The following is a 19855-nucleotide window of genomic DNA, read 5'->3' on the forward strand; positions in this document are numbered from 1 at the left end:
GATGTGCGAGTTGATTGGAACTAAATGAAAAACCAAAATCTGTTCATTCCCTGCAGGGAAACACAAAGATGCCATGATGGATTCATACTATCATTTGGGTAGTTCAGTTATATCTTTATTTCATTTACCTTCTTAATTTGAATGTTTATTTCTTTATTGACCTGCTGGGTACACATTAACACAACTTTTTAAACCATAAATATATGAATGTAATGCAGATAAATAATAATATAAAGAATATTTGTAAAGCGTAACCGTGGCGACAGTGTATTGTTTTTGCAACTGGGAGCAGCTGTTTAGTTTCTGAAAGGTTCAAGTTATACCTGAACTACGACCCCAAATCACAGTCAAGAAGAAAAGAACCAAAGTTCAAACCATCATCTTATCCCCTACTCCAACATCTCTCTGCCTGGCATCCTAACTATCCAACCATGCAAAGACTAAATAAGAGCAGCAAAAGCAAACTAAGTGAATTAGCAGTGTTTACCAACAGCTGATGCCATCATCCAGGACATGTTGCTGTGTTATATCATCTCTACTGCCCAGAAACTGAATTGTTGGCATGAAGCTGTCATGCAGAAATTATCTTTAGTCAGAGGCCTACTCAGATTCATTGCCTGATTGACTGCTACTGGAGATCCTTCCTGCTCTCAACATCACCACCCACAACAACTCTTTGAAGATACTTGGATGGTCAGAAGTACCACTACGTTTAATTTCCTTTCGGGATAGATAAGGTTTTATGTCGTGTTTTATAAAGTTTGAATTAAATTCTGTCTTTTAGTTTCGCAACCTGAACGCAATCCGTTCTGGGACACATTAAACGGCAAACTACTGACTGATTTAACGCACAGTCATCTGATCTAAAATGATTTTACAGCCAGAATACAACAGTCAGGTCGGTCAGGATTATTGTGACGCTCCGTTTCAGCTGTAGTAAAGTTACACTTCGCCTTTAATTTTCCCTTCTCGCCACGCTGTTTTTCTCTGATTGGTCAGAAGGGTGAAAGAGGCGGGTTTAAGTTGTTTGGGACATACCACAATTTGTCATTAAATGGAAATTTAAAAAAGTCTAAATAAAAATGATCGAATAGTTGCGACACGCGGAAACTAGATTCCTGTTTATTTGCCTTAAAACAATAATATATTTATTTATAGAGTTAAAAAATTGTTTAATTTTGGACAAATGGTTAAGTTTAACATCCCTGACTCGGCAACAGAAGTAAAGGATGGCCACCAAGTTAGTCAGAATAACGCATAAGAACCGGAAACGATATGACCTGACTTGTAGATTTTTTCCAATACATTTTAGATTAATGTAAAACGAAGCAGTGGTGCGTAGTATCCGTTATAAATTATACATGTTGACAACAAATCTCAAATTTGCATATTTAATAAAGATGGTTAGCGGACTTCAACAGATATTTTTCCGGAACTTACCTTACTTTTAAAGTTCTCACCGGATGCTGAATGTGTAACCCCCGACTGTTTGAACGCAACTCTGCTGAACCGGAAGCCAAACAAGGAATTCGGGTTTGAGGAATGTTACGTGTCATTTTCAGAGTTTCAGTCATTCAGAAATCTCCTGAAGTGCTTCAGTAGTTAAACCCCTGTAAGTTTTTTTTATCCTCTTATAACTTATTCACACACAATTAGATGCTTAGGAGACTGTATTAACCGGCAGCTAGGCCTCGGTTTGTGGTCTTTTCATGTAGATAAATTGAGCTAAACTAGCTAATCTGAGTTCAAACACCATAAAATGTGAGTTCATATAAGTCTTAAAATCTTTTCTTTTATTTTATTTAATATCGGATAAACCGTAAACATAAAAGTTTCATAGTTTAATCTCCACTGTTTATGATTAATTATCTGTGTTTGCTGAAACTGTTAAATTAGTTTCTGGTGTTGTGCAGAAATTACTGTCCAGTTTGTTTCGGGTTGTTGTTAGGCTTTAAATATTGTTCATCTACGATTTAAAATATGTTGCACATCCATTAGCTCTGTTTTATAAAACCGAAACGATAATTAAAGCCAAATAAAATATATTAGTTATAAACCATAAAATTACTTTAAGGGGGGAAGCAATCCATGAAGACCATTAAACGTTCTGGTCATTAAAGTTCTGCCTGTTTTTATATAAGTGTAAATTAAGGATTTATCAAGAACAACTGCAAAAAAGAATGAAGATTCTACAAATCCTTACAAATAGTGTTTTACCATTATTAAGTTGAGCCATTTTTTTTATTATTATTTAAAAGAGCTTTTGTGTCATTTATACATCACAAGTTTATTTTAAGTGGAACTTCGCTGACGGATCTCTGACATGATCTGATGAAACTGTCACACTTTGAGTCAGCAACATTTACTAAAACAGATACTGATAAATAGATTAAATCATGACACTCGAGGTCCCACTTTAGCCATGAATGTATTCATCAACTGGGAAACATCCTATTTCAAATAATTTTGATATTTATATTTTTATTATTAATTTAAGAAACCTTAAAGGCTGTTTAGGAAAGTTTTAAAACATTTTTGTATAGAACCATGTTTTTGTGCCAACCCATCCTCACCCTGAAGTATTCTCATACTTCAGGTGTTCAGATCAGTTTTGTAGCATTTCTATTTTCAAAATTATATTTCTATAAGCTGCTGCTTTGAACAGCCAGGATTTATTAGTTTTTAGTCTGGTATCCTGCTTCAACAGATCACATGTTTAGAGATCAGAGCAATGATGCAAACATATTTGAAGAGTTTTAATTATAACATTTACCATTTCAGACAAATATTTCCTTATTCTGGTTAAAATAAAAAGCAACAAAATGTTTGTCTTAGATTTTTGTGTAAAATAAAGGTCACCAGTTGTTAAAAGCAGTTATTTATATTAGAAGTCATCAACTGAGATGATTAAAATATATTATAATTTTATTTGTTATGGATGTCTTTTTATCTGTTTCAGCAAAGTTCAGTCCAGTTTCTGCATCCCACCTGCAGCAGTTATTCTGTAAATGTTGCTAACTTTATTATTATTTATTAATTAGTTGGAGAAACGCATCATAATGATAAGCAGCAATTTAATTGGAAAATAATTAATCCTACCCATAGGTGAGGAGATTAGCCAAAACTTACACTCACATAAGAGAAGCATCACTTCAGCATATTTTTACTCAAGTAAAAGTAAAAAGTAACTGACCAAGAAATTACTCAAGTAAGAGTAAAAGTATTTGGTTAACTGAGTAACTGATGAAAACAATCATTTAATATTTAAAAATTACATATTTACCGAAGTATAAAGTTAAGTGGAATTTTGATATTTTAAGGACCAGAATGAATTCATGTAAGTAAAACAGAGTTTTTCCAAATCAGTTTCTTTCAATATAAAACTTATGAACTTTAACAGAAACTTTGTCTGTCTGGTGGATTTTTGGTTAAAACATGTTTGTTTTTCATTCAGTGGGTTGAAAATCCAGAAATTTTGCTCATGAGTAAAAATACTTCATAATAAAATTACGCAAGTAAAAGTCAAAAGTTCAGCGTAGTAAACATGAAAGTACATTTTGTTTTTCAAAACAGTTGATGTATTTGAGTAAATGTAACTATGTAGCTCTCATCCTGTCATTTAAGCTTGTGAAGGTTTTAAAATCATATTTGTAACGTTCCTCTCCTCCGCAGGCTGCGCCGCGCTGTTGATGAACTCTTTCCTCCTCTGCTTCCTGCTGCTGACGGCTGAAGGATGAAGGCTTTGATTCTGGTTGGGGGCTACGGGACCCGGCTGCGGCCGCTCACCCTGAGCGTCCCCAAACCGCTGGTGGAGTTCTGCAACAAGCCCATCCTGCTGCACCAGGTGGAGGCGCTGGTCAAGGTGAGGAGGAGCTGCGCCGAGTCTGCTGACGGGTTCATGATGACCCTTATTGATCGGTCGCCGTGTTCCTGCGTCTCTGTGCGTGTTTGCAGGCCGGGGTGAACCATGTCGTTCTGGCTGTCAGCTACATGTCGGAGCTCCTGGAGAGGGAGATGAGAGTCCAGGAGCAGAGAGTGAGAATATTAACCAACATGCAGAGACTGCAGCCCAAACAGGGCTGGAACGATTAATCACGATTGATTCATTATTAAAATAATAATTTAGCAATAAATCACCCGACTGAAAACTTTTATCGTCTAGTTTTTGGTAGAAAGAGAGAAAAGACAAAACGTTAAATCATACAAAAGGAAATTATTAAGTTTGTTTTAGTTTATAATGTGATTTATTGCTTTTTGTGTCAGACATCCAGAGCGGTATTAAAGCCCTAGTTTTAAAAATGTAGAAATATTTTGCTTTTTAAATGAAAAAACATTTTTTGTGTGTAAATGAAAAGTTTTAGCTTCATCTGGTTCAAATTCTGTAAAGAAAATCTCCTGTTAAAGTATCCAGTTGATTGGCTCCGACTTGTTGACTTAAAATTACATATTTTACATAACAATGAAATAAAAATAACAAAATCTGTTTTTATAAACATTTGAATCTTTGTTGTTCTGTCTGCTGCATCCTGATTTTTATTTTATTTCTGTTTCTTTGCTCAGCTCGGGATCCAGATCTCTCTGTCTCATGAGAAGGAGCCTCTGGGAACCGGTCAGTACTAATAACTTGTCTAAGCATTTTAAATGGACGCAGTTGAAAAAAAATACTTTACTGAAGGGGAAATTTCTAATTTGCTGACAAACTGCTCCATTCAAAGTGTTAACTATTAACAAATACAAATATTTATGTACACAAGCCTGATACAAGTAAGTTTAATATAAAGTAAATAAAAAGAATGTAAGTGGAAATATGCTAATCTGTAAAGAAATCTGCATGAGTCCAGAATAATCTGAGACACTTCAAGTTTAGATTCCAGAATATGTACAAGAGGTTATATTATCAGATGAAATGTTGGTTTAAATTTATTTTCTTTATATATAACTGTTTATTCTTTTATTATTATTCTATATTATGCTTTGTGCAATAAACTCAAACTGATAACCAAATGTAAATCCAAAAACTCTCAGATGATCTGCACCTGGAATGTTTTCATTCCTGTTATTAATTGAAAATGTAGCCGATTGTTATTATTTATTCACTTGAAGTAAATTTCATCCACTTGTTAATCCACTGAGAAACATAATCCTTGTTTCTGATATAATTTTGGTTCTGTAAAGGAGTATTATTTCTTTTTACTCACTTTGAAAGGTGACTAGATTTTATTTTAAGCTAACAGAGTAAAGGGGTTTGAACATAAATGCCTGCCGCACTTTTCAGATGTGGGCCAACAGAAAAGATTTGAAGACAAAGAGTAGATTTTACCTCACCTTTTAGTTTTGCATGACTTTTTGTTAATGCATCACAGAAAACTTCAGTAGAATTAACTGAAATTGGTTCCGTCTGCATGATGCTGCAGTTAAACTCATTTTTAGGTTAAAAACTTTACGGTTCCTCCAAATGCTTCATATTTCGACTCTAGAAGAATCTGCTGGTCTGCAGGAATTCAGCAAAGATTTATATCAAACAAAAGTTTTTCCCACATCCCCCTTAAACATCTACATCTGAGTTAATCCTGCAGTTTATCCTCGTCTCAGTTTCTGATTCCGTTGTTTCTGCTCGTTGGCAGCCGGGCCGCTGGCGCTGGCCCGAGAGCTGCTGAACGTCGACAACGAGCCGTTCTTTGTCCTGAACTCGGACGTCATCTGTGATTTCCCGTTCAAAGACCTGCTGCAGTTCCACCGCAGCCACGGCCAGGAGGGAACCATCGTGGTGAGAAACCATCAGAAATGGGTTCAGAGCCCCGAAACCAGGCTGGGAAACATCCAGCACAAGTCACATGAGGTTCAGGAAACGGTCAGGAATCAGTGGGGAAATTAGTTCAGAATGTTTCAGGTTGTAACAACCTGTTGGATTTAAATCTAAGCTTTAAAAGTGGTAATAATTTAAGACTTGTTGTAAAATTTAATGTAATTTCTTCCTTTTGTTTGTGCTGCAGATTATGAGACCATGTTTGTTGCATTACACTTAAATGTTGTCAGTTTCTGTTAATAATCAAAAATATAAACACATTTATAATATTATTAAAATTTATTTATAAAATAGGAATATACATTAATAAAATATGTTTATTAATACTGCAGAATTTATAAATTCATTTAAGTTAAAATCAGATTTTAGAGGGAAAAATACTGAAGCATTTATTTATAACTACTTTAGTGTTTATAAATATACACATTTTATTTATAAATTATGTCTATTTTATAAATACTACAGGTTAACTGTAGTGTTGTTACCCTGCTATGAAGCTGCAGGGAAACTAAATAATAAATGTGTTTATTATTACATCATAAGTGCAAAGTTTAGCAGTTTTGCATTTATTTCTAAAGGAAGCAGATTTGCACATAAGCTAAAAACAAAGAAAGAAACTGATAAATAAAATCAAAACAGATTTTAGAGAAAAAATTGAAATTTAGATATTTTTACTTTACTCTTCTGACTAGATTTGGACCTTAATGTGCATTTTTACCCAAAAACAGAAAAAACAACAACATTTAGGTTTGGTTTGGTTAAATAAAAACAGATAAAGATAGAAGAATGAAGCTTCTCTCTCTGTCTTGATCTCTGATCTGAAAATGTTGAACCCAGACGAATGAAAATGTGAAACGTTTGTGTGAAGGTGACGCGGGTGGAGGAGCCGTCGAAGTACGGCGTCGTTGTTTACGAGTCGGAGAGCGGCAGAATCCAGCGCTTCGTCGAGAAGCCGCAGGTCTTCGTCTCCAACAAGATCAACGCCGGCATGTACATCTTCAATCCCAGCATGCTCAGCAGGATACAGGTGATTATTTACACCATGAAAAAGAGAAGTGATTCCCACAGAGACTCTGAAACCCCAAGAAGCCGCTTCCTGCTGAGCTTAGAGAGTTATTAACTTTTCTAGCAGAAATATGAATCTTGTTTCAGTGAATAATTCAGGGTTTTCTTGTAAAATTGAACTTGAATATTTTCTGGTTTATCTCTGTGATGCGTTTGTGTGCAGCTCAGACCAACGTCTATAGAGAAGGAAATATTTCCTGTCATGGCGAGAGAGGGGCATCTGTACGCCATGGAGCTGCAGGGTAAATATCTACTACACTTTATTTCAGATTTAATGCCATTTTTTTCTGTTTTATTTTCTTTTATGTTGTAATTTTTTCCTTCCTCTTTCTTCTTTATTTTCCTGTCATTTTTTGTAAAAAAAAAAAAAAAAATCTGTTTTCTTTTTTTTGTTTTTACTTAAAATAAAATCTACATCTGCAAAAGGTAACAGGAAGACTTTATATGAAGGAAGGTGCGTAAGTTTACTGTCATGAACATGAAGGATTCTTCATGAATGTTTATGAATGTTATGAAGTTTCATTTGGTGAATAATATTTCTAATGCAAAATTGCATAAAAGTGTCATTATTTATAGAATAATGGAAAGTTGACACTTTTAATGGACATTTAATGCAATTAAAGTTACCTGAAAATATTACTTTCTTTTTTCAAGAAGGAAATATGAAAGCTGTGGTTTAGTTTGTCATTCAGGAGGAAAACTGAAACCTCCTTTCCTGCTGCTGTAGCGTCAGAGTAAGAGGAAATATTTCTGGAAAAATGACTCGATGTGATTTTTGCAGCTCACAGCTCCACCAGACGTAAGTGTTTGGATCTTTTCTCACATCCAAACTTCTGTAGATCTGGAGAGGAAATGACTGCAGACAGATTGGAATATTTGAGTTTGAAAAGACAAAAATGTGCTAGAAAATTATCAAACATTTTCTTGAATTTCTGAGTTTGAAAACTTACTTGAAAAAAAAAATTTGCTTAAATCTCAGGATTGTTTTTGAAAACATTTTGAAATTTTCAAGTTTGAAAAGTCCAAAATTTGCTTTTAGACTTTACAATCTCAGAGATTTCCATGTTTGTTTGTTTTTTTCAAGAAAATGTCTGAATTTTTCTAGCAAATTTTTTGATTTTTCACACTCAAATATTCCAAGTTGTCGCTCATCTGCAGATCAGCTGCTCTGATGCTGGAGCTTTTCTGCATCCTCTCTCCTCCCTCTAGCCGAGCGGATCAACTAGCCCAGCAGACACGTCTCCCTCCCAGTAGACAGACCAGTGCTTCCAGTCTCTCTTTTACTGTAATCACAGTTTTCACCCTGAAGTTACCAGTCCTTAGTGATGTGTTGCCTCATTTATTTGGGATAAAATCTAAATTTTACCAGGCATTTAGGTCTAATTTCTCATGTAAATATGCTTGAAATAAGACAAAAGTCACTTGTAAGTAACTCTTCAGCAATATATGAAAGTTTGCTTTAAGTAAATAATTCCTTAATATTAATGAAAATTACTGGATCCACTGGCAGATTATTTTTTTCATGAAATAATCTGCCAGTGGAAGTAGCACTTTTTTTATGAATATTGGGGAAATATTGACATAAAACAAACCTTTATATCTTTCTGAAAAGTTACCTGCAAGCTTCTTTTGTCTTATTTCAAATGCACTAAGATATTTGAAATAAGATATAGATATTTTTGCAGTGCTGATGAGTTCGTCTAGGGCTGGGCGATACGGCTTTAAATATATAATCAGATTTGATTTCCAATTTTAATCAAGTTTCTTTTTTTCACGTTTTTGGCTAAAAAAGAAGAAATTACAAATGGGAGAAAATATTTCCAAAAACTGGCTCTTATTTCAATCCTGCCTGTTAGAGAACATTAGCGCCAGGTTATGGTCATATTTGTTTAATTACAAGAATAAAATCATAATTTTAGCAGAATAAAGATGCAATTTTACCATAAAAACATCTAAGTTGTTTTTTTGGGACGTGTGGAGCTTGAATGTAGTTGTCGTGATTTTTGGTTCTTTCTTTGTTTTTCTCAATCGTTTCAAAGTCCATCTACTGATATTCATTTGATGCCAGTGTGTTAAAATATTAAGTATTTATATTAATTATTATCTGCAAAGCTTGTACCAAAGTATATCTTCACAAGATGCTCAACATTTCTCTCTTTTTTTTCTGTCAGAGTTCTCATAAAATTACTTCTTTATTTTCCTAATATAACTTTAGTTCAACTCTATAGTTGTTTTCTTGTAATATTATGACTTTATTCTCATAATTTAAAATCCCAGCCTGGCCCTAATGCTGTTATAGAGTTGATCTGAATGCAAAGTGTAAATAAACAGAGGCTGTAACAAGATGGCCGCCCTGAGCCTCCATGCAGATCGGATCATTTCTCTCATTACCGACCCGTTGGGTTTGTTGTTTGGCGCCTGCAGGGTTCTGGATGGACATCGGTCAGCCAAAAGACTTCCTCACAGGTATGTGCATGTACCTCCATTCTCTGCGACAGCACGCTCCCGAGAGGCTGCGCACCGGACCCGGTTTCCTTGGCAACGTCCTGGTGGTGAGTACGGCTTGTCCACGAAATGAGTAATAAACAAACCACAGACGTGACGGCTAAGAGGATTACGTTCGTCTGCAGGACCCGACGGCACAGATCGGGGAGAACTGCACCATCGGGCCGAACGTCACCATCGGCGCCGGCGTTGTGGTCGAGGACGGCGTCAGGATAAAGCGATGCACGGTGCTGAAAGGGTCCAGGGTCCGATCGCACTCCTGGCTGGAGAGCTGCATCGTCGGGTGGAGCTCCTCCGTCGGCCAGTGGGTGAGTCCCGACCAGCGCCGATAAATATGACATATTATCCTTACTAACGGAGCAACGCGATCCAAGACGCTGCATTCGGCCTAGAAAATAAAAAAAAATTAAAAAACGAGGAAATTTCTGTGTTTGATAAGTCAAAACTTTGTTTGAAAAGCTCAGAAACTTTTAGATTGATCTCAGATATTTTCAAGAAAAAAAAATTGGAAATCTCTGAGTTTGAAAAATTGAAAATTTGCTAGAAAAAACACTCAAATTTTCAGATCAATCACAAACATGTTGAGAAACAAACATGGAAATTTCAGAGTTTTGAATATCAAAAATTTGCTAGTAAAACAACCTTGGAAATTAAAAAAAAATTTAAATGATCAATTTCTGAAACTCAGAAAATTCCTTGATTTTTTTAAATTGTTTTTTTCCACAAAATTCTTCAGAATAATTTCAAAATTTTGACTTTTCAAACTCAGAAATTTCCAAGTTTTTTTTTTTAAACAAAATTTCAGATTTTTATTTTCTAGCAAATATTCGACTTTTGAAACTCTGAAATATTTAAGTTGTTTATTTTCTGACATTTCTGAGATTAATCTAAAGCTTTCTGAGTTTTTTGGTGAAAATGTTTTTGTTTTTGTTTTTTGTTTTTTTCGATCCCTGATACGCCGTCATGTAACTCGGTGTCAGGCGCTGATTTCTTCTGTTTCCGGGTCGTCAGGTCCGAATGGAGAACGTGACGGTGTTGGGGGAGGACGTGATCGTAAATGACGAGCTCTACCTGAACGGCGCCAACGTCCTGCCTCATAAATCCATCAACGAGTCGGTCCCAGAGCCACGGATCATCATGTAGCGCCACCCGGAGGCGGGCGGGAGGATAACACCTCAGCTAACTCTACTAACTGAACGCCCACGTTGCCTCGGACGAACCGACAAGTGGAAGACGAACAACCAAGTTTATTTTTTTGTTTTATTTACATTTAATTTGGACTCGTTTTAGCCCTGCATGGCTGCAGCTTCCTCTAGACGGCAGGAAGTTCTTCAACGGGACGGACGTCTGCGTCCCGCTTGGAGGAAAACTGGTTTGGGTTGGTGCATTTGGTAGGAGGGTAGAGAGGATGATGGGTTTATGGGTGAACATTGCTACTTAGACTTCATGCGTTCATACTCTGTACGGCCTCTGAAGGATCAAACAGCAGCTCACTGCTGAAATCATGACTGTTAACGGTGAGAAAGTTTAAAAACTCATCAAAATGTGAATTTGTTATTTTTCTGTCAGCTGGTTGAATGTAAAGAAACAGAAAATCTCACATCAGAACTCTGGAACCAACATCATGATCCTTCATTTAGATTAAAACTTATTGTTACTCAACAGATTTTCTCTCTTTTGCTTCAGAAACGAAGCAGTTTCTAACAGGATGAAGCAGATTTTCAGCAACAGTCGGTTTGTGGCATCTGGACCTCCTGAAAACTATCATGTTAACGTTTCACTTCCCCGAAGGCGGAAAAATCAGATTTATTTCAAGAAAACCAGCAGAAGAGAGGAAAAAACCTTCACTCTGTGTAAAACGTTAAATTAATGTTCAGTAGTTCCTTAATTAGGTCAAATCATTGCTTTTCAGCAGCGCCTGCTAAACGAAGTTAGTTTGTGCATAATTAAAAAAAACAGACATTTGGCTTTAAAAAAAAAATTCAGAATGTGATATTTTATGAATTATAGCTCCAAAACGTGACGTATTAATGTGGATTTAAGTGTATTACAGACGGCAGGTCTGTTTGGCACATTTCAGTTTCATGAAATTCAGGAACAAAAAATGAGTCCAATCAAACTTTGAAAGAAATATTTATTTTAAAACCTTTTTTATTTTGAGAAATATATTTTTAAAATGAATTTATTAACAAATATTCCAACAGATTAATTAGTTATTTTAAAAAAAATTATGAATTTACCTTGAAACTTGCTGTTAATGACTTCACTTATCTTGTTTTTCTTTTTCTTATTGTGCATCTCTTTATTATTCTGTTAATCCAATTCATTATTTTTTTAATTAAAATTTAAAACATTTTCTCTCCAGCAGAACGTGTTTCATTAGGAAAGAAAATCAGTTTTGGAATCCGTATCTGATTTTTAAAAATTACATGAAATATGCCAAACTGACCAGACGTACTTTAGTTAAACACATCTTAGAAAACTCATGTAGCATTTCTAAGTTGTTGGTTTAAAGCCCAGAGAAAAACTCTGAGCTTCATGTGAAAAATGCAGCAATGTTGGAAAATTTCCTCAGTTGGATTTTTTTCTAAGCAAGAAACTGAAAACGAACAAAAACATGACAGTCGGTTTGATGTGGATGAACTTTAGGACTCGTCACCATGACCTTGTGCTTTCTTGGTGATTTTACCTCCAGTTTTTTGTTCATTTGGCTGAAAACTCAACAGAAATGTGGAAACAGTACTTAGTTCACTTCTCTGAACTCTTTAGTCAATCTAGGACTTCCTGTAGAAACTGACTGGATTATTTCAGTTAAAACTGTTCATAGGTACCAGAGCGCCTGAAAGGCGTGCTGCTTGCAGTCATTGTGAGAAATCCTGAAATGGATTGAGGCTTAAACTCTAAAATATTAAGAAAACTTCAACTTCTGATCAAGTTGAAGCATTTTCTGACGTTCCGGCTGCAGATCTTTCATCACTTAGTTGATCTTTATTAATTGTTTACCTCCGTTTATGTGCCGCCTGTCAGCTGTCACTTGTTTCAGTGCAAAACAAGGAGACAGCTACGGTAAGCAGTTACTGATTATTCTGGTGTCTAAATGTGTAAAAACTGTTGGTGAAGGAAAGTGTTTTTTTTTCTTGTCATCAAGGTGTTTTTCTAAAGAAAGAAAATAAATCCACTAAATGTATTTGTATTATGTCTGTTTTTTCTGTTATTCTCAGAGCTGGTTTTGTTTATAGATGAAGCAACATGAGTATAAATAAGTTCCACATTTATTGGGGCAGGAGAAGCTAATATTTCATACTTTTTCTTTTTTTTTTTAACCTCAACCCTTTAGCCAAGTTGGCCCATGTGACAAAAAGTTTGGACACCCCTCTTTGACCCACACGGCCCAGGCCTTACTGGTTCGGCCCAGGCCTTACTGGTTCGGCCCAGGCCTTACTGGTTCGGCCCAGGCCTTACTGGTTCGGCCCAGGCCTTACTGGTTCNAGGCCTTACTGGTTCGGCCCAGGCCTTACTGGTTCGGCCCAGGCCTTACTGGTTCGGCCCAGGCCTTACTGGTTCGGCCCAGGCCTTACTGGTTCCCAGTAGACACCAGTCCGTTACCAGTTGATTACAGGTAAAATCCTGATAGGTAATTTATTGTTTGTCCCAATGAAAGGAAACATCTTCTCGGTGAACCTGTGGATGAAGGTGTGGATGTGTCTGTCTGAGTCTAAATCAAAGAAGGACAGCGTCCCTCCGTCCCAGTCCAGCTGAACTCTGACCCTCTGCAGCTTCTTCACCGGGAGACGTTTGCTTGGTACTAGATGGGAAACGGCCGTCACGTCTCCGTTGAACAGACAAATCCCCCAGAATCCATCCCGGATTTGGCCCTTCCTCCGGACCGACTCGCTGACCACGCCCACGCCCCAGTTCTGGTCCCGCCGGACCTCCACGTCCCAGCCGTGAGTCCCGGAGGTGAACCCCTCGGCGCCCAGGACGCAGTGGTGCTGGTCGAACCTCTCCGGGTTCTCGGGGAGGTTCTGCCTCGGCCCGAACGTGACGCTGGTCAGATCCGCGGAAAGAACCAGCTCTGGGTGAGCCGTGTTCGGGTCCAGGAGGACGGGCGCGTAGGAGGCCGTCTTCTTCAGCTGGGTCCAGATGTTGTAGGCCAGGTTGCCCAGGTGTTTGGCCTCGTCTATCAGCGCTCCGCGGGGAGTCTGCGGGTCGTCCAGCAGGGGGCAGTATTTAACCCTGGCTGCTGCGGCCTTGTAGTTCTGCAGGAATCTCAGGTCTGCAGCCCTCAGCTCCTCCTCTGCGGTTCTGATTGTGTCTGACAGAACTCGTATCGCTCTGTTCAGAACCTCAATCCGATCCTTCATGTCTCTACACTTCCGTTTCTGTTCGTCGCGCATCGCGGCGACCCTGGCCTCCTCTTCCTCCTCCAGCAGCCGGTGCAGCTGGTTGAAGTGATTCCTGATGAGCCTCTCCGTGTGTTTGGACTGGGTCTTAATGTGCTCTGCTGTTCCATCACAGCTTCCCTTGGCTTGCTTCAGGAGCGCCAGCTTCTTCTTCAGAGGTTTCAGGATCCTGGCGAGGTCCTCCCGGCTGTCCTGCGCCGCCTCACCGATGGGTCTAAACCTGTGGTCGCTGTGATCCTTCGCGTCCCTGCAGACGAGACAAACCGGCCGCTGATGGTCCAGGCAGAACAGCTTCAGCGTCTCTGCGTGAAGACTGCAGAGCTCCTCTGGCTCTTTCGGAGGGTTCTTCCTCCGCTCCAGGGTGAAGGTTTCACACAGGTTCTTCAAGGCCAGGTTGCAGGGCGGAGACCGGAACGAGGAGACCTCCTTACAGAGCGGGCAGGTGTCTTTCCGCCTCTCGGTCCACCATCTCTGCAGACAGGCTCTGCAGAAGCTGTGGCTGCAGGACAACACGACGGGGTCGCTGAAGATGTCGAAGCAGATTGGACAGGAGAGGTCTTTCTCTGACGGACAGGACATCGTAGCTCCAGCTTCTCTTTAAATCTGAAACACTCCACCGTGCCTGTCATGGCGCAGCTCCGGTTGTTCCTGTTCAAGCATAAATGAGGAACATCGAAACTGAGAGGGAAGTGGAAACATGAAATATCGCAGCATTTTAGTTCAGAGGAAATGCAGAGATTCAGGCAGAAAAACTTCCCAGTTCACAGGGAAGCTCTGTTTGATAAACACAAACATCACCATGGAAACGCGCTGAAGTGGCTTTTTCTGGTAAACACCTCCTGTAAGAAACATCTGGAATCAGACATTTTCTCCCTTTAAGCCCCATAAACTCCTCGTCTGACTGCTGAGATTGAAATGGGTTTGATTATCACAAAACCTGGACCAAAGTCAGTCAGTCAGTCAGTCAATCAATCAATCAATCAATCAATCAAGTTTATTCCTATAGCACACATGTGTCAAACTCAAGGCCCGCGGGCCACATGTGGCCCGCCATGTCATTTTATGTGGCCCCCCCCCAGCATTTTATAGGCCCATGATTGATTTAAAATAGGTTTTGAGCACGAATTGACTACAAACAACATTTCCCATAATGCATTCCAATTGTTACCAGCCAACATTACGGCTTCTCGCCACTAGAGAGCAGCAGAGTCACCTCAAGCTACTTATTGATTTTCCCAGCGAATAAAACTGAGACATCGACAAGCTAACATCAAAATGTCCAAGAAAAGAAAAATCGATTTACAAGTAAGACTGTGAATGAAGATGTGTGTGAGTTGGTGTCAGGGCGGCAGGTCGCGCTAGACTTTTTTTGTTATCCTTATCTTGACCGACATTAAAAAAATCGGTCCTGTAGTATTTTTATCTGTGAAATTACAATCATATTAACATCGGCTATTTAGCCGCATTTTATGCGGTTTAGTTAATATTCATCGTGAATCCAGATCCCATCACAAATTAAGCAGATAAATGCATCTACATTTTCTCGTAGTGACAAAAACCACTGACTGAGCGACTTCACTTAAATTAGTGTCACTGTCCTCCAGAATGCCGCTCTCCTGGGCGTTCTGGACTCTGTAGAACCATTTGTCTCTGCTAATGACATCTTCAATACATTTTTTGTATCCCAGGCTTAGTTTATGGACTGAACAGACAGAAACAGTTACCATTATACATTTTGAACTGTTGATTTTATTTTTGAACCATTTTTAATTGTAAAGTGTTGATTTTATTTTTGAACCATTTTTAATTGTAAAGTGTTGATTTTATTTTTGAAACCTTATTTATTGTGAAGTGTTCATTTTATCTTTGAACCCTTATTTATTTTGAAGTGTTGATTGTCTGAAATACCTTAGACATGAATTGCCCCATATGGAGTTTGAACCGATGACCTCAGCATTACCGGCACGGTGCTCTAACCTGCTGAGCTAACTCACCTACCTTACAGACTGTTGAGTTTCCATGGACTTAAGAAGAACTCACATGATCTTACCACAATGTAGATTTGATAAAAGTGCTTATATTCTAATGTTTTTCAAAACAACATACATCATATTTTATTTTCCAGAGAGTTTGTATTTTGAAGTGTTGATATTATTGTTGAACCATTTTTAATTTTCAAGTGTTGATTGTATTTCAGAGATATTTTTTTATTTTAATGTGTTAATTTTATTTTTTAACCATTTTTTATTTGTAAGTATTGATTTTATTTTTTAGCCATTTAGCCAAGTCTCTGTAGAACCATTTGTCTCTGCTAATGACATTTTCAATACATTTTTTTGATCCCAGGCTTAGTAATGTAATGTGAAATTAGGCACAAGTATAAGTCTGACAGTTTGTTCACCAAGTTACTGTGCTCTCTGAGAGGATCTGTAAGTATTTGATATTGTTCCATGCCCATCATTGACGTTAGTCTCTAACAAAATGTGGATCATCTACCAGGAACACTGCAAAGCGCCTGAGGTTCTGTAGTGTAGTGGTTGTCATGTTTGCTTTACACGCTAAAGGTCTCTGGTTCGAAACCAGACAGAAACAGATTTTGCATGTTCTATTCATCACAGGTGTTTACTAAAGGTCAACAAGATTCTGTGGTTTCATGGTCTGTACTCTGAATCCAGGCATCTGAGTGCAAACCTCAGTTGAAATTTTCATGTTGCATCATCAGCATCATCAACTTTGGAACCTCAAACTGAAACAAGGCAGAGAAGTTCAGTTCCTGTAGTGTAGTGGTTATCATGTTTGCTTTACATGCAAAAGGTCTCTGGTTTGAAACCAGACAGAAATGGTTTTTGTAGGTTATGCATCTCTTGGGGTGCAGTGAGACAATAAGAGCCTTCCTCTTTGGTGATGGTTCATTTGTCAATCGACTTCAATGTCGGCTTCTTTGAAATCGAAGCTACTTTACTTCAATTACCAATTGGCAGTTCTATGGCGTAATGCACATGTGTCAAACATGCATTACACCATGTTTGACACATGCACCATGCTCAAACATGCTGGGGGGCCACATGTGGCCCCCCAGCATTTCATAGGCTCATATCACACTCATATCCTCATATCCATCAGCCCCAGTCAGATTCTAATGGGCTTTACAATGACATTTATAAAACACAAAACCAGAGAAGCACCACTGAAAAATAAAGAGATGAGACAGCTGCCAGGAGTTTAACTTTATTTAGTTAAAATGTGTTTAATGTCACACAGAGAAAATACAGAATACCTTCACCTTCCAAAAGCTTGATCCCAAAATCTACCTAAACTTTAAAATGTGTATTTATTAAGGATTTATTTGCATTTCAGCATCTTTTACTGTTTAATTTAATAAATGTACATAATAAAACTGATCCTGTTTTTATTTATATATGTGTGTGTATATATACTGCTAAAAAAAAATAAAGGGAACATTTCACTTTAATTTTGTGTGTGGCTCCAAATCCAGGCCTCCATTGGTTACTAAATTTGATTTCCATTGATGATTTTTGTGTGATTTTGTTGTCAGCACATTCAACTTTGTACAGAACAAAGTATTCAATGAGAATATTTCATTCATTCAGATCTAGGATGTGTTATTTGAGTGTTCCCTTTATTTTTTTTTGAGCAGTGTATATATATAAAACATGCACCCTGCTTTCTCTGCCTGATTGTATCAGCTTAAAGTGGTTCATCAGGGCATCTTGCTGCAGGCAGTATCTTCAGTGGAGATGCATTCTTGGTACAAACGTAGGCAAACAGCTTCTCCGTGAAATTGTGTGTGAAGGTGTGAAGATGGTTGTTGGCATCGAGGTCAAGAAAAGAAACTTTCCCTTCCTCCCAGTCCAGTTGAACCCGGATCCTGTGGAGCTTCGTCACTGGCAGAGCTGTGCTGGGAACCGTGCAGGAGGTCGCTGCGTAGCTGCCATTGTTAAGACAGATCCCCCAGAACCCGGCCTGAATCTGTCCCTTTCTGGAGACGGACTCTGACAGGACTCCCACACCCCAGAACTCCTCGGTTTGGACCTCCACATCCCAGCTGTGCATCCCAGAGCTGAAGCCCTGGTGGCTGATGACGCAGTGGCGCTGCTCAAACCTCTCTGGGTTACCAGGAAGCTCCCGTCTTGGCCCAAAGGTCACCGCTGTCAGATCCGCAGACACGCTCAGGTGCGGTTCGGCCGTGTTTGGGTCCAGAACCACCGGAAAGAAGGAGACCATGCGCTTCATCTTGGTCCAGATGTTGTAGCTCAGGTTGCCCAGATGTTTGGCCTCATCCAGCAGCGCTCCTGGGAGAGGCTGCGGCTCATCCAGCAGGGGGCGCTGTTGGACTCTTCCCTTTGCGGCCTTGTAGTTCTGCAGCAGCAACACATCCTCAGAACATCTGAACTCTTCTTCTGCTGTTGTGACGGTTTCTGAAAGATCCTCCATGTTCTTCCTCAGAGCCTCCATGTTGTCCTTCATCACCTGCCTCTTCTGCTCCTCTTCCTCCCTCATAGCTCGGACCCTCTCCTCCTCTTCCTCCTGCAGGAACTGGTGAAGCTTGTTAATCTGCTCTTTAATCTGCCTCTCTATTCTGTCAGCCTGGGTCTTAATGTGTTCTGCAGTTTCACCACATTTTCCCTGAACCTGTCTGAACCGGGTCAGTTTTTCCTTCAGGGGCTCCAGTTGGTTCTGCAGCTCGTCTCGGCGGTCCTGGACGGCTTCCTGGACCGGTCTGAAGCTGTGGCCACTGTGTGCCTTCGAGTCTCTGCAGATGAGACAAACCGGCTCCTCGTGGTCCAGACAGAACAGCTTGAGCTGCTCAGAGTGCAGACTGCAGAGGGCCTCCGACCCGGCCGGACCTCTCTGACCTCTGCCCAGGAAGAAGGCGAAGCACAGGTTCTTCATCACCAGGTTGGCTGGCGGGTCCCTCAGCAGCGACGCCTCCTTGCAGAGCGGACACAGCCGGGTTCTCTTCTGGGCCCAGTCCGCCTGCAGGCAGCCGCTGCAGAAGCTGTGGCTGCACTCCAGCTTCACCGGATCGCTGAAGATGTCGCAGCACAGAGTGCAGGTCAGATCCTTCTCTGACTGCAGCAGCATCTTCAGCTTCCAGCAGACAGAACAATGCTGCTGGTCTTCTCTGAAAGATCCCAGTGCTCCCAGTGCTCTCTCCTGTGTCAGCCGTACAGTCAAAGCTTCAAATGATGAGGAGGAGCATACACACCTGAAGAAAAGGCTGAGGCACCAGATAACAACATTTCCAATGCAAACTCAACATCCACACAGATAAAAACTCCTCTGACCTTATATGAAGGAGCTGAACGCTCTCCCTGTTTCAGATGGAAATGTCCGTCCAGGGAAGTCCAAACTTTTTCACATCACAGACCAAAAAATATTTCAGTTTTAAAACCTAAAATCACTAAAAAGGTTGCAGTTTTAAACTAAGCCTGAACTATTTTAATTAAACAATTAAAATAATGTGCAAATGGTTTTTGCACATTGTCTTTGTTAAATAATTTTTGTATTTTATTCTCTTTTTTGTTTTTAATGTTTGTACAGCTCTGTGGTCCTCTGTGTGTTTTTAGAGAGCTTTATGAATATAATTATATCAGATAGGATTAAATGAAATGCACATAGGGTGGTTAAATATTCCATCTGTTCTCAGCAATAAAAGTAGGATATGGCCTCTACTGCTTGATGTTTTTAGTCACTTTTTATACAGTAATTAAAAGCAGATTTTAGGTGCACCAAGGTTTGGCCCAATTTATCATGAAAATAGAATGAAGCCACCAAGTTTGGAAAAATAGATCACTTGTTTTCTAACATTTTTGTAAGTAGATTTTAATGTAAAAGTTATTTGGATGTGTCTGCATGCAAATACCCAGGACCTTCTACATGGCAACAAAGCCACCAACTTGCAGTTTTTCTTCTTTCCAGCCTGTTTAACTTTCAAGCTCCTCAGTCCTGCAGCGTTTATCTGATAAAGCTTCATCATAAAGAGTTTTAGTGTTCAGCTGTTGAGTCATAGGTCCTCCTGCAGGTTTACAGAGCTGATTTTAATCCTAAATGT

At 39.1% G+C, this 19855-nt stretch overlaps 3 protein-coding genes across 4 annotated transcripts; 1 reads left to right on the forward strand and 2 right to left on the reverse strand.

The window, feature by feature from the left end:
* Positions 1-1489: 1489 nt before the first annotated feature.
* gmppb (GDP-mannose pyrophosphorylase B) lies at positions 1490-11038 on the forward strand. Of its 2 annotated transcripts, XM_007575753.2 has the most exons (10): positions 1490-1612; positions 3673-3862; positions 3955-4035; positions 4561-4609; positions 5625-5767; positions 6675-6833; positions 7035-7113; positions 9296-9423; positions 9502-9684; positions 10388-10519. In XM_007575753.2, exons 2-10 carry the CDS (start codon positions 3734-3736, stop codon positions 10517-10519), a joined length of 1083 nt encoding a protein of 360 aa, XP_007575815.1. In that variant the 5' UTR covers positions 1490-1612; positions 3673-3733. The 2 variants fall into 2 exon arrangements, with proteins under 2 accessions (XP_007575815.1, XP_016518219.1); XM_016662733.1 differs by lacking the exon at positions 1490-1612 and having other exon boundaries at positions 3734-3862; positions 10388-11038.
* A 1545-nt stretch (positions 11039-12583) lies between these two features.
* Positions 12584-14477, reverse strand: LOC103154472 (nuclear factor 7, ovary-like). The gene has a single exon (XM_016662732.1). The coding sequence runs from the start codon at positions 14356-14358 to the stop codon at positions 12979-12981; it is 1380 nt and encodes a 459-aa protein (XP_016518218.1). The 5' UTR covers positions 14359-14477; the 3' UTR covers positions 12584-12978.
* A 2975-nt stretch (positions 14478-17452) lies between these two features.
* On the reverse strand, positions 17453-19415 carry LOC107832879 (zinc-binding protein A33-like). The gene has a single exon (XM_016662731.1). The coding sequence runs from the start codon at positions 18883-18885 to the stop codon at positions 17488-17490; it is 1398 nt and encodes a 465-aa protein (XP_016518217.1). The 5' UTR covers positions 18886-19415; the 3' UTR covers positions 17453-17487.
* Positions 19416-19855: the final 440 nt, after the last annotated feature.

Source organism: Poecilia formosa, unplaced genomic scaffold, assembly GCF_000485575.1.
Source record: "Poecilia formosa unplaced genomic scaffold, Poecilia_formosa-5.1.2 Scaffold387, whole genome shotgun sequence".
Classification (NCBI taxonomy): Eukaryota; Metazoa; Chordata; class Actinopteri; order Cyprinodontiformes; family Poeciliidae; genus Poecilia; species Poecilia formosa.